The sequence below is a fragment of the Sturnira hondurensis genome, unplaced genomic scaffold (assembly GCF_014824575.4).
Source record: "Sturnira hondurensis isolate 20B ecotype Veracruz unplaced genomic scaffold, ASM1482457v3 Scaffold0004136, whole genome shotgun sequence".
Lineage (NCBI taxonomy): Eukaryota > Metazoa > Chordata > Mammalia > Chiroptera > Phyllostomidae > Sturnira > Sturnira hondurensis.
In genome coordinates this window covers 45976587-45991107 of record NW_028076767.1, presented here as the reverse complement: position 1 = coordinate 45991107, position 14521 = coordinate 45976587, and the positions used below count along the sequence as shown (strand labels likewise).

General features: G+C 42.2%; 1 protein-coding gene across 2 annotated transcripts in view; it reads left to right on the top strand.

Annotated features, from left to right (window-relative positions):
- CERS6 (ceramide synthase 6) overlaps nt 1-14521 on the top strand; it is a 289780-nt gene that overhangs the window by 212348 nt on the left and 62911 nt on the right. For both annotated transcript variants that reach the window (XM_037044542.1, XM_037044543.1), the window contains exons 5-6: nt 6832-6882; nt 10734-10826. In XM_037044542.1, coding sequence (XP_036900437.1) covers nt 6832-6882; nt 10734-10826 — 144 coding nt within the window. The remainder of the gene's footprint in view (nt 1-6831; nt 6883-10733; nt 10827-14521) is intronic.

The following is a 14521-nucleotide window of genomic DNA, read 5'->3' as shown; positions in this document are numbered from 1 at the left end:
GTTCTGTTCACTTAAAACCTCTACAGAACAGCTGATAAATGAAGAAACCAGATAAAAGAGCAGATTTACTGACACTTAAAAAGGCTTCTCTAGTTTTCTCCTTTAAAAAATCATAGGAGAAATAGCATTCGAGTCTTATGCATATGGTCCACATGCAAAGGAAGGCAGCAGGGCGACCACCAGCAGCATGTCTGCCCTCCGTGCTGGTGGCGGAGTTGGGTGAGTCAGGGTAAGGAGTGCCGCAGGAGCCTTCCATGGGACACCAGGTTACTGATGGGAGCGCCTTCCAAGAGACACTGTGTTACTGATCGGAGCGCCGTTGCCAAGTTGCGTCCCAAGTGATACCTGTGAGCAGATGTGCATGATAATAATGAAAATCTAGGATACATTGTGATTTACATGGAGAGTGTTAGAAGTCATTTCTAGCCCACTGTCTTACGGTGTGTCTTAGTTTTGCTCACTTTGTATCTTTTTAAAACTGAAATTAGTTGATGTGTATTTTAATAACTACTAAGCACCATTTATTAAGCATGGTTTTGTGATGCTATGTGATTCAGCTCAGGCTGCCATAACAAAATACCATAGACTAGGTGGTTTAAACAGCAGAAATTTATTTCTCATGGTTCTGGAAGTTAGAAATTTCAGATCAAGTCCTGCAGGGCTGTCTCTGGTGGGAGCGCTCTTCCTGGCTTGCCTGTCTTCCTGACATGCCACCCGCTCACTGCAGCCTTCACCCGGCCTTACCTCTGAGCATGTGAGGGGGGAAAGAAAACTCTCATTTCCTCTTCTTATGGGGCCACCAGTCCCATCAGGTGAGGGCCCCCCCTTTGAATGTCATTCAACCTTAATTACCTCCTATAGGCCACATTTCCAAATACAGTAACAGGCATTTAGGGCTTCAACATACGAATTTGGGCCAGGTCGGGGAGAGGGGCAGTGAGAGAGCACAGTTTAGTTCATGGCAGATTCCAAAACGAAGCAAAACAGAAAATACTGGTATAATTTCTGTTGACCAAGAAAACAAGCAGGAAGTAAGCCTAAGGCATCTGGTCGGTGATTGGTAACCACGAAGCTCTTTGACCGGGGAGGCGTGGTTACCCTCTGGATGTGCGGATCTTCCACGGGTTAAACAAGGGTTGGAGGTCCTTTCTAATCCTAAAGTTCAATTTGTAATGTAGTAACTAACCTTGGGTAATCAGTTCCCAATGCCCATGATGTTTCTCTCTCATTACTCATTCTTTGGAGTCCCGGGTACCTTGGGGAGGGTGCAGTGGGAGAATCCGCTGGCCTGGGTTTCAATTGCAACCTTTCTATTTAACAGCTGGGGGGTCTTAATTTTGGTACCTCTTTGAGATGGCTTATTTGTCTATAAAATAATTAATGATACTTAACCTTGATGCATATAAGAGTGAGAATACAGACTGTGCTACTATATATGTAGATTTTTTAAAACAGATAATGCAATAACTTAAATACAAGGGAAATAATAGGAATTTATCTATCACATATGAAAAATCCAGAGATAAGCCAGACCAGGGCAGCCTCAACAGAAATTTCCATCTCGGGGTCAAAGTTTTCATTATCTCCCTCTCATAGGAGTGAAGAAAAGGGTAAGAAGTACTCATTCACTTTACTCATTAATGAGAAGTGCTCATTAACTTTTAGGGCACCATCCCAAAGTGGAGCATGTAAATGCCGCTCCCATCCTGCCACCAGAACTTCAAGGCGTGGTTATATCACAAAGGAAGACTGGTTGAGAAGCATCGTTTCTAGCTCAGTATTGTTCTACTGGCAATTTCTGCCTCATGGTTATTGTGATGATTTGAAATAGCTCATTAATTTACTCACTCGGTCCAGAACTGTGAATCATTGTGACAAAGTGCCTATTAGGCACCTTCCATCTCTAAATACCAAGAAGATGGGCTCACCTTCTTCCTTTCTCCCGACACCTTACTTCTCAAAGTGAGGTCCAAGGTCCACCAGCATCAGCATCGCCAGGAAGCTTGTTACACTTGTAGAATCTTAGTCCCAAGCCAGTACTGAGTCAGAACCTGCATTTCCCTATTTTGAGAAGACACGTGCCACCATGTTCTTTGTCATAAATGGCATCTTACCTATGTTAACTTGAGCACTTATAATGTGGTTGTGAGAATTATATGAGATAATATGTATAAAATACATTAAAATCTGTAAGTGTTTCACAGCATTATTTAAGTGTCAAGGGGAATGTAGCAAATCCTCAGATATTAGAATGACAAGATTTGAGAATCCTTGGGTTTTTAGATTTGTCAATCTTGATAACATTCCTTGATATTGTAATGCCATGTGAAAAAACACATCTATTCCAGGAAATTTGCTTAATTGCCATGCACTATCTTAGATACAGAGCTTTATTTTACTATATAGGAAGTTGCTAGGCCCATTCTTTTGTTTTTTAATTTTAAAAAATATTTTAAATTTATTTTTAGGGAAGGAGAGGGACGGAGAAAGAGAGGGAGAGAAATATCAATGTGTGATTAGCTCTCGTGTACCCCCTACTAGGGACCTGGCCCGAAACCCAGGCATGTGCCCCTTTGGTTTGCAGGCTGGCACGCAATCCACTGAGCCACACCAGCCAGGGCTAAGCTCATTGTTTTAAACTGAGGGTTTTCAGTGTATTTTTTATCATCAATATTTTTCGACCTTTAATATTTCAGCTTTTTGAGTTCTTAGTTGTTACTATCCTTTAATTTGTGTGATGCATATACAGGTTTTGATATGAATATGTAAATCTAAAAAAGGTGCCTAGAAAGATTGATTTAAAAGTGATAGTTTCATGATATCAATTCAAATTAAAGAAGTTATACCTAGTGCATTAAATTATAAGCAGCCAATCCAGATTCTTACACCACTGTTGAGCGAGTAAAAATTATGAGAATCACCTTCTCGTGGGTTTGTTTTCCCCTCTGTATATTAGGAAAGGTAGTATTTGTTCTCCTTGTCTCAGGAGTGTTGCCAGGTGTGCAGCATGGGTCTCTAGAAACGCGTAGTATGCATATAGAGGGGGATGTTAAAGTGAAAGGTATATGTAAACGTACATTGTAGGTGAAAGAACTTTGTAAAAGAACAAGCCTGTGGGTTGAGCTAGAGACCTGTAGTAGCTCCATCAAATTCACAATTTGCTCCTGCTTCAGGTGGGTGGGGCCCCAGTGAAGGACAATGACTCACCCACGATTTTTGCCCGGCAGTCAGGTACTGGCATGTAGTGGAAGCACGTGTAGGTGATGTATATCCGATGCAGGCAGGGGAAAGCCTGGATGTTACAGGAAACCAGTGAGCCAAGAAATTTACAGAGGAAGGGAAGCTGTAAACGATGGATTTTCCTGGCTCACTGGGCATCCCACCTTTCCTCTCCTGACTGACTGGAATGGGTGGTCACCGTGGAAGGGATGCCCGCAGTATCTTTAGAGGCTGGCACACATGCGCTCGTGGGCTTGGGACTGATAAATTCAGAAAAATACTATGAGGTTTGTTACAGGCTTTGCATTTGACTACAGTCCTTTTGTTTGGCGTTCAGTAAATGAATGCTGAACTGTGAACTTGGGTGCAGATGCTGGAGAATAGACACATGCCTATGGCACACCTGTCCCTCTCAGGCTTTCAACTAATTGTGGAGATCATAAACACCTTTATCAGAGAGAAATATGATAATTAATACACATGCTAAAAAATAGATTTTGATGTGTTGTGCCCAAATTTAAGAACTGTACATACGTGTGTATGTGCCATTGAATGGCCCCTGCGAACGAGTGCCGTCCACTGTGTCCTGCCCTCAGCAGCCCCGCTCTGCTCCTGTGCACTCATACCTATGGCTCCTTTAATGGAGCCAGTCCATCTCATACTTGCTCTTCTGCTGCTGCTGCTGCCTTCCATTTCCCAGCACTATCATCCTTTCCTAAGAACCCAGCCTCCTCATGATGTGCCCTAAATAGGGCAGCTTCTGTTTTGTCATTTTTGCTTCCAGCAATGTTTCAGGCTTCATGTGCTCTAGGCCACACTTGTTCATCTTCCTGGCAGTTCAGGGTATTTGTAGAACTCTCCTCCAACACTGTATTTTAAGTGAATTATTTTTTTTCTATCAGCATTCTTCCCTTTCCGACGTTTGTATCCTTACATAGTAATTGTGGAGATACAAGAGTATGGATAATCTTAGCCTTGATCTTTAATGATACCTCTTTGCGCTTAGTGATCTTTCTTAATTCCTATGTGTTTAAAAATATATCTATGCATTTAAATTTATATTACACAGAAAAGAGACGAAAAAGGACTGTACATTAAAATGTTGATAGTGAGGAGAATTCAGATTAATTTTTATTTTTATTTTTTATATTTTCCTCAATGGGCATGTAAAGATGATGATGTATTAAACTTTTGAAGCTTCCAAAGTATTTTTAGACATCCTATCTCCTTTGATCCTCACAAGCACCCTGTGAAATAGGTCAGTAACAAACACCAATGTCATGGATAAGAGAAATGGAGGAGACAGGCACACGACACAGGCTGTGCAGTGAGATTCCATGATATGTAGAGAATTGAATAGGTAGAAAATAGCAAAACCAGAAAGAAAAGAGGGAGGGAAAGGGAAATTTGGTAGTACTTACTTGAGATGGGAATGTAAAGATCCCTGAACAGTTTTAAGTTTGGGGCATAGAAGGGCTTTTGTTTCAATCTGGCTCCCTGAACAGAGTCCTGGTCCAGGGTTTAGTAGACTTCAGAGGCAAGGTTTGAGACCAGACAGTTTTGTGGGTTTTTTAAAGATTTTATTTATTTATCTTTAGAGGGGAAGGGAAGGAGAGAAGGAGAGAATATCAATGTATGGTTGCCTCTCATGAGTCCCCTGCTGGGAATGGCCTGCAACCCAGGCATGTGCCCTGACTGGGAATCCAACCACGATCGTGTGGTTCCCAGGCCCGCGCTCAATTCACTGAGCTACACCAGCCAGGGCTGAGACCAGACAGTTTGAGTTTGACTTCCAGCTCTGGCACTGCCTCGCTACTGAACCCGGGCAGTTGTTTATGGACTCAGGACCTCAAGCTACCTACCTGTAGGATGGGGCAAATACTATTAGCTATTGTAAGGATAAAGTAAGTTCATACATGAGGTCCTTTAAAAATGGGTGTGACCGTCTAAAGATAAACTTTTTAACTAGTTAAATAAATACTATCATGGAAAAAAATCCTTAAAAATATATGGACATAGGAGGACTCAACTTTTCACAGGTAATATCCTCGTTACCATATTTGTTGATGTAAGACCATCCAGACGTGGAGAGAATTTTTGTAAGCATTTATCTGAGCTGAACTGATGATGTACCAGGAAGCAAGGCCTCAAATGCTCTAGAGAAGACAGTGTTACAGTTCTTTTCATATATTTGGAATTAAGGAGGGAATGTAGGGAAGATGACGTGAAGGAGGCAGAGAGCCAGGCAGGAAATCTGTATGACCGAATTGCAGGAGAGTTGACAAGATTCTGTGCTCCTTTGAGGGCAGTTACACGTCTGAGGGGTCTGAAGAAGAGGGTTACCTCTGGCATTTCAAAGATGTATTTACACCTTTGGATGGGGCTTGCTTATGGCACAGATAAACCTTTTATAGGACTGCAGTGTGAACACTCGTCACGACTGCCCAGTTAGGAATTTATGATTCGATGGCCCTGTGAGCTTGGTTTCAATCACGGAATTTGTCAGATTTATTTCATAGCCCCTTCTTCTTTCACACCCTCACCCTCACTGGTACAGGTTGAAAGGATATGTATATCGATTTCAGGGAGACAACTGCATTATTACAGTGCTGATACAGCAACCACCTTGATCTTATAGGGTCTGGGGCAAAATAAAGAGGTTAGGTCAGTACAAATATATCTGACACTAATCTTTCAGTGACATTACTATCATTTTGAGATGCATAAACATGTGGATTAGATTAGTGATTATGTTACTTAATAATAAGAAATATACAGATGTATATCAAAGGTATATAGATGTATATATACTCAAAGTGCTGATAGCTGTGATCAGAGATGCAAAAGAATTAAAAACTTACCATAAAAATATGAGAAAGTCTGTGTTGGTATTATTGGATTATTGAGTAACCTATTTAAGTTTTCACCAGTTCCTACCTGTTCATTACAAATGCTTTGAATCTGTGTGTACACTTAGATATTCTGATCATATACTGTTGCAGGCAGGTGATTGCTGTCAAATTAAGAATGGTTGTTTTGTCTTTAAACGACCTTGACCATGGGCCAGGGAGTGGAGTGTGCCCTGAAGGTTAATTCCCTTGCACCTGGAATTAGTCTGAGGTGTCCTACTGAAACAAGTAGTACACCTGCCTATTACTGACCCTCGTTAAGGCACGAAACAACTGATTAACACTGTTGCCTTATAAACGTTGGATAGGAGGCATTTGACGGTAGTTTGCACCAACTGTCAGCATTGTTTATTGATAACTGTTAGATTGATGATTTGCATCTAGTCTAGGAGAGACCCCTGAAGGGCCCTGCTGTTGGGGTCTATTCCACAGCAGGGCTGTGTCTGTGGGACCTACAAAAATATATAAAATTGCCAGCTAGGGCTCCATCCCAGCTGTAGCCTGAGATCCTACCAGTTGAGTGTAGCTTATCCAGCGAGAATATATGATGGGATCCTAAGTGTTTTAATATCTTACTCCTAAATCCTTCAGTTCTTACAGAGATAGATTATTGAACCCAAACACTGGGGGACCTGTCATAAACACCTCTTACCCTGCTTCTTTTCTAAAACACATAAAATGTGTTTCTTTGTCCTTTTTGCAGACACCCTGGCTGTGGAATACAAAACACTGCTGGTACAACTACCCCTATCAGGTAAGGAGCCGTTAGCGTCTGGATTTCCACACACGTACGGTGTCTTCCTTTGGTGGGTTTTCCAACTTCAGGCAGATCCCAGGAGGTTTGGCAGGTCCCTTGCGTTTTGGCCCCTGCCCCCACCCGTGTTGCTTAATGCTGCATGCAGCCTAGTGAGGGAGGTAGTTTGTGCTCTCAGTGAAGTTCAGAGTCAAAGCTGAATTGCCTTAGTAGATGGAGTAAGTGTGGAAGGGTGCATTTGCTGGGCAGTAAGATGCCATCATTCCAACGGGAGGATGATTCTTGTTTCTAACTGGTGATCTGCTTCTAATCACTGAGGCAAGTCCGACACCCGCACGGGCCTGTCTCAGTACCGAGTGGGAAAGGCTCATGGGGCCGGGCAGGCATGCTGGCTTCAGTTCACGTTGTGGCTTAGGAACAGCCACTAAATATGTAAATCAAACAGCATTTTACTGAACGCAGAGAAATGGGCTGATACCATTACCCATAGATGCCCTTCCCCCCAAAATCATGGAGAATGAGATTAAAATAGTATCCCAGAAGGTACATCTGCCCAATGAGGTACCTTTGCCTCTGTGCTTGAATTCAGTAATGTTAGCATGTGTAGTCCCTAGATCAGTCACTATCTGAACATCAAAGGTCAGACTTTTCTAGAAATTTATTGCCAAAAAATTTCTAGATCAATTGGGATATGTTTGTAAGAGAAACAAATGCAACTAGGTATTTTGGTGATGCAATAAATAAAGACACATATATTATGGTAAGCAACTTGTAATTTTGAGTTTGGTGTTTTGGGGGGTTGTCCTTTTAGAGGTGTTTGGTCTTTTTGGTGTGCATAAAGTTAACAGGGAGCAGGCAATGCTCTGTGACTTCCCCATCGCCCAAAGTGTCTGAATGGGGTGAGAACTGACATCAGCTACTCCTTGGCCAAGTTCAACGTTAGGAACATGTTGTAATGGAATTCCACTTTGCATTGCCATCCCTTTTGTGTAGTTTATTCAGATTAGAAAATAAAATGAATAAGCAACATGACACGTTTAGAGAGGGCTGAGTATTCCAAGGCCATTTCATAGAGACTAAGGCAACACTGAAACCCAGTCACTACTGAAGACCATTGTACTTCTCAGGCCCAACTGCCGTTTTACTACCTTACCTACTTGGAACATTGTCATTTACAGCCTTCTTTGTGTCCTGTAATGGTATACTGAGTGGAAAAATCCATACATCTAAAAACACATCAAAGCCTTCCAGAAACCTTAACTCGAATGCTGGGGTGGTGGCAGCCGCCCTAACGCACGGCGTTTATGAGGTAACTTCTGTCGTGTGAGCAGCGTGCAGACAAATGCCCCACGAAGTGTAATACCCACTCTTCTTCATAACTGCGACATAGCCTGGACTAACTTTCACATTAATGGCTGCAGCTGAGAGATTGCTTATTTCCGAGAACATTAGTTACTGGAACAGTGGCTGTAAGTGGAGCTGCAGAGTACTATAGGCAGAGAACTATAGATCCCACCTGAAAATTTGAGGGTCTGGTGTATATAGTCACGTTTCTCTAAAAGAGGAAATGTCATTAGTATAGAACGAAAGATACCACAGGTGGGAATTCAGATCAAGATTGCCTTCTGCTGAGAAGCCATCATTGCTTATTAATGGATAATTCAGCACATAGCTCCCAAATTCTGGGGCCACTTCATGATCTCTCATGGGAACAGTGATCATTCTTAATAAAAACAAAAATTCATGACTTGCTTTTTGTGTGTGGGGGAAAAATATTAAACAGCATATAATTATTGTGCATGTAATTATAACACTTTATGGGTAGCTCAGAGTCAGTTTCAAGCCTTGAGAGCGCTTTTAAAGATGGGCCATGCTCATTAAACAGATTTATTATGTCTTTAGCACCTATGTTAAATAAATAATTGAACAGACTTATAGATGAAAGAGTAGAGGTCTATTTGAATTTTATTAAAGATGCACTGCTCCTTCTGTATATTATATAGAAGGATGTATAATCCTTCTGATGTATATTATATTTTTAATATAATTAAAAATATATGTATTTTTAATACATCCTCCTCCTGATGTATATTATATTTTTATTGCATACATAACGATTTTATATACACATGTGTGGTTTAAGTTTAAAATAAGGTGACGTGGCCTCCACGGGCCCTTGTACAGCCCGTCACAATGAGCACCAGTGGGGAACGAGGCGCCCTGGCACAAAGTCCCAGCACCTCCCTCGCTGTGAGACCTGGGATCGCCTTCCAATCTGAGTTAACTGACAGCAGTTTCCCGTAACTATACAATTTAGAAAATGATAGTACTAATTTTATATGATTTTATGAGACTAAAAGATTCTCACATGGGCAAGCTTTGTCAGCTGCAAAGCACTCCACGCATAGGTCAGTTATTCTGATGTGACGCTCTGTTATGAACTCTGCGATTTCTACAGCGCTCTCAATTGTGCTCATCACCCGCCGTGCCGTTTTCCCAGGTGGCGATCTAATGAGAAAGTGAATCTCATTAAAACTGCAATTTAATCTTGGCTCCGAGGGTCCTAAAGCCAGCACTCTATTTTCTAGACTTTATTGCTGTCATATGTCTACCCTGAGTACCCATCTCTGATTGCTAATGCCTTCCAATTTTAAAAGAACACTTGAGCAGGAAATATATTTCTCCAGGGTAGTGCTGAGTTTGATGAACACAGTGACGCGGAGCGTTTAGGACTGCTGGTAGGGAGAGTGGCCTGTCCTCCCTTGCGTTCTGTTGCCAGAGGTCAGGGGGTGGGACAGCTGTTTTCCGTGATGCCTGCGCGTGAAGTTGGTAGGTTCAGCAGTTAAGTGAGTACCATCTTCTCGTGAAAGTCGTTTGTTTTGCTCCTATTGGTCAACAGAGCATTTAAGTTTCCAATGTATTTACCACGTATCCCACGGATACCCTGTGTGTAGTGGTGTGGAGACGTTTGTGTAATGAGCTTCAAAGGTCTTTGATTCGTTCTGGTGAAGTAAGACATTTCATTGCAATTCAATAAAACAAAAACAACTGTTCAAACACGGGTTTTTTAAACACTTTCTTTTAATGGATTTATGTGCCAAGTAAATATTACTGACCTCTGCTGCCTCTCTGAACTCCTCATTCCTGGACCTGTGGGGCAGATAGAGCTGGTGTCACCTCCGTTTTATAATATATGAACTAAGGCCCAAGTTCAGCACCTACTAATCTGTGGAGGTGGGAATTGATCTCAGATTTTCCTGGCTGAGTGCCTAGCCCAGTATCTCTTGGCAGATTCTTTGCCCCTCTGATCTTTTAAGAAATGTTTTTGAATTGCCTCTTTTTTGTGTGTGTTTTTTGGACGTTTGCAATCTACTGAAAGAAAGATCTGATTAATGCAGAACTTGAAACTATGCCCCAGTGACTCATTCTGTGCTCCAGCCTCTGACACCCACCTCCCTTGTCTCTGGGCTGTGGAATCGCACAGCAGTTATGCAGGGTCATTCTTTTTGTGTACACATTAGAATACTTTTTCAGATTGCCTAAGGAATCTCACAGATGCTCATGCACATCAAAGAACCATCAATGCTGTTGTTAAAAGGAATAGTGAATTGGTAAGTGTTCATATTGATTGACACGTTTTTGGTTGGAGATAAATCAAAACTAATGCCATCAAACTGAGCATGAGAGGCATCCTTCAAAGCCCCCTTATCCAGAAAAAAAGAGATTGGACTAGAGGCTGTGGAGGAATAAGACCATGCCACGTTTCAGCCCTGAGCATCAGGTATTTGGGACCCAACGAGGGTTCCCTGTTATTAACTATTAATCTTTCCCTTTTTTCCTTTGATCCTCAGCCACTCACAGCTGACCTTCACTACTATTATCTCCTGGAGCTGTCATTTTATTGGTCTTTAATGTTTTCCCAGTTCACTGATATCAAAAGAAAGGTAAGTGGGGTTGGGTTGTGTTTGCCAGACGTGTGTCTTTAATGGCCCCTGGTGACGGGCGTGGAGTCTCACGGGCGCTTATCTCTGGTTTCCCAGCAGTGCCAGCTTAGTCCTGCTTTCCGCTTTGATACATCAAGTTCTCTACTTTTGTTTGCACTGGTGTATATTTTGTTCTCATGGTCTCTTCACTCTTCCTTAGTGTTCTTTTCTCTGTGAAAACATGTAGCAGTGAGTCCCAACAGTGGTAATTTCTCTCAGTCTGATTCACAAGTCCCTCTGTTCTCCAAATTTAAGAAGAAAATTTTGATTTGTTGCTCCTAGGAGAGAGTAAATTCTCAGTGTTCTAGCCCTAGAGAAAGAACTCTTCTCCAATTTAAGAGCTACCTCACATTGAGCGTATGTCGTGAAGATAACAACATTCCTACATGAACCGCAATGGGCTTCTCCCCTCCCTCCCTCTGGCTTTTGCGGGGGGTGCTCTTGACCTTCTGAGTGTTAAACCACTCGTCCCAGTTCTCATCCTGCCAGCGTCGGGCCGAAGGTGACACTGCGACTCGTCACTGCTAACGTGTTTTTCATGATGCCATTTTCTCCACATTTTCATATTTGGATCTTTCCTTCAAAGTTGTGTTTGCTGGCCTGCATCTCAGAGCCCCCTCTCTACATACGTGTGTGTTCAGGGCACACCCCTTTTACTGGGTCACAGCAGCGATTTACTCTGCTGGCTAACGGCTGCCTTTCTGGCGTCTTTGGCGAAACAGCCTTAATGTTGTGTATGTCGTCTGCTTCTCAGAACTGGGTGGTCCCTGTAAGGGTTAAGGGCTTAGGCATAGCAGATAATTCATTGGCACCCATAATTTGTGGTTTCCTTACTCATTGCCCCAAACACTCTGGAGCAGTGTCTGGGAATGTTTAAAGATCTGTCAGTACCAAGACCTCTGTCTTCCAGGAGAAGCCTTCTTCATTCCTGTAGTCAGTACTCATCGTGTGCTTATCTACGTGCCAGGCTCATCGTGCATCTCACTGATCTGTTTTTTTAAATCTTTAGTTGTGGTATAAATATAAAATTTACCATCTTACCCATTGTCAGTGTACAGTTCGGTACTGTTTCACACATTCACGTTGTTGTGCAACCAGTTTGTAGAATGCTTTTATCTTATAAAACTGAAACTTTATACCCACTAAACAACAGTGCTGCATTCTCCCCTCCCCCCAGCCCTCGGCAGCCACCATTTTGCTTCCTGTCAGCTACGGATCTGACTGCTCTAGGTACCGATGAAAAGTGGAATTAGCATAATGTCCTCAGGGTCATCCATGTTTGGCATGTGTCAGAATTCCCTTCCTTTTTAAGACTGAGTACTATGCATTTTATTTTCTTTGGAGGAACATTTTTTTTTTCAGGTAGTCACACAAAATACGTGTATAACAACGAAGGAGGTTTGAATATTCCTCCTGTTTGATAGTTGAGCAAATTGATGCACAGTAAGCTTATGTAAGTTCTTTAAGGTTGTGTAACGTGGGCATGAATTACAGCCCCAGCTGACCTAGCAGAGCCGTGTGATTTACTCTCAGGTTGGACATGTGCACTGTTCTTGCATTGTCCTGCCTTATCACGCTCCTGACATTAGAGGCAGCAAGCCTTTCACAGCTCTGTGCCATTTTATTGGTTCCTCTTTTGCTTAGTGAAAATTGGGAGTGCCATCTGACTCAGCGATTGCAAGACTGACCGTCCTTGGCTCTGAGGAGCCTAGTCCTGGCGAGGCATTGCCGAACCAAGAGTCACCAAGCCTTCCTCCACCACTACCCCGCCCCCACTCACTGGAGCTCTCTCATCATGCGTTGACCTTGTCTTTTCAGCGAGCCAGGAGGACAGACACAGTCTTCATTGTTTCAGGCCAAGTGATCGTTATCTTAATAGTTATCTCAAGTGGATTATTTTCAACCTTTGAAGTGTATCATTTTGTGTGGTTTTAACAAATCTTGCATTAGAGTAGAAATCACCTATAAAAAGGCCATTTTATAATGAGGTTCATGGACTTGATCTCAGGCCTGTACATATTGTCAAATTTTAGAAATTAATTATATATTTTTTCTTGTTTAACACCAAGAGCTTATTTTAGACACCTGGCACCTCTCCCTACTTCGGGTGGTCGGAGGACTTTTGTATGTTCCTGGTACAGCTGGCTTGTTCTTGTTTCATGTGCAAGGTAGGGATATGGCCACTACGGGACTAAAGGTTGCCCAGCCCAGGGTGTAATAAGGAAGGCCTTTTCCTCTGTTGACATGTCTCATTGGTGAGCTGTAGCCCTTGCTTTTCTCCTTTGCATCTGGCTATCGCTACAGGTTTTTGGTGGTTCCTCTTCATTGCTCTACTGCTGGAAGGATCTGCTGTTCCAGCCATCAGCTAGGATGTATGGAATGTTCTGGCTGCAAAATACACTCTGTACCTTCTAGATTGCAACTATTAACCAAACTCTCTAAAAAAGAGCCTGCTTCCTAATTAAGGAATAGAAATATTTGAAGACACGCACTGACTGAACAGACTATTAAAATCTACTTCTAAAAGCTATTTGTAAGGTCATTAATAGAAAGGTTAGGAAAACGTTTCCTTAGCTTCCCAGTTAAATGAAAATGAGCTTCAATGGTCATTTCAGTAGGAACCAGGACTTATAAATACTGGACCCAAATGCATACCTCACATTGTTAGAATCAGTGCCCTAAATAAGGTTTAGAAATAAATCATTTTTGTGACTTGATGAGTTCATGAGTTTTTCTTAAACGCATCTTTCTAAAATGGCTCTTACATTCACAAACTCTTCCCCTATCTAAGGGTCCTAATACTGCCATCATTTTTTTAAATTGTTCTGCTTTGAAATAGAATCTGGAGTCTAAACACGGGAGGAGAACCCTTCGTCCTTGTGGTGACAGAGCCCCTTGCCTCTCCCTTGATCACTTCCACAGTTGGTACTTGGTCAGTGATGAGATGTACTATCCAACTTCCCACAGGGAAGGGACTGGCCAAGGTGCCGTCATTTGGTTTAATGGACTTATAATTCAAATATTCTACTATATGCTACCAAGATGTATAAACCTTTTTGAGGATTTTCCTTTCTTCTTCCCTGCCTCCCTCCCTCCCTCCCTCTCTTCCTTCTTCTTGCCTCCTTCCATTCCTCTCTCCTTCCCTCTTTGTCTCTTCCTTCCTTCTTTTGTGAAGAGAATTTGTTATAGTATCTTACTAAAACAACAACTATATTCTTGGTGTTCAATCTTGTTTGAAACATTTATTTCCCAAGGCTTTATTTTTGTGAAAATTCTGTTTGTACCACCTGTTCACCACGAGTATTTCTCCTGCACACCTAAATTTTCTAAGGGGAACTAATAAATATGACCACGCTAGAGCTCAGAACAGCTTGCTTGTGTCTAAACCCTATGTTCCTTTTGACTAAGCGGCTGCTGGACGCAAGGCCTGGGCCCTTGGCCAATGAGCTGGGCTCGTGTGTAGAGTCCTTTGCAGGAAACCATCCATGGCCGAGGCCCAAAGCCCAGCTGGTAGAATCAGCTTGTTGTTCTTCTGGTCTTTAGCCTGAGAGAAAAACTACATCTTGTAAAAGATTCCTGACAGAGAGAGGTATTGTGATTACGTTTAGTGAGAAACTCATTGATAGACTTATGTTTGCTCTCTGGTAACTCTTGTA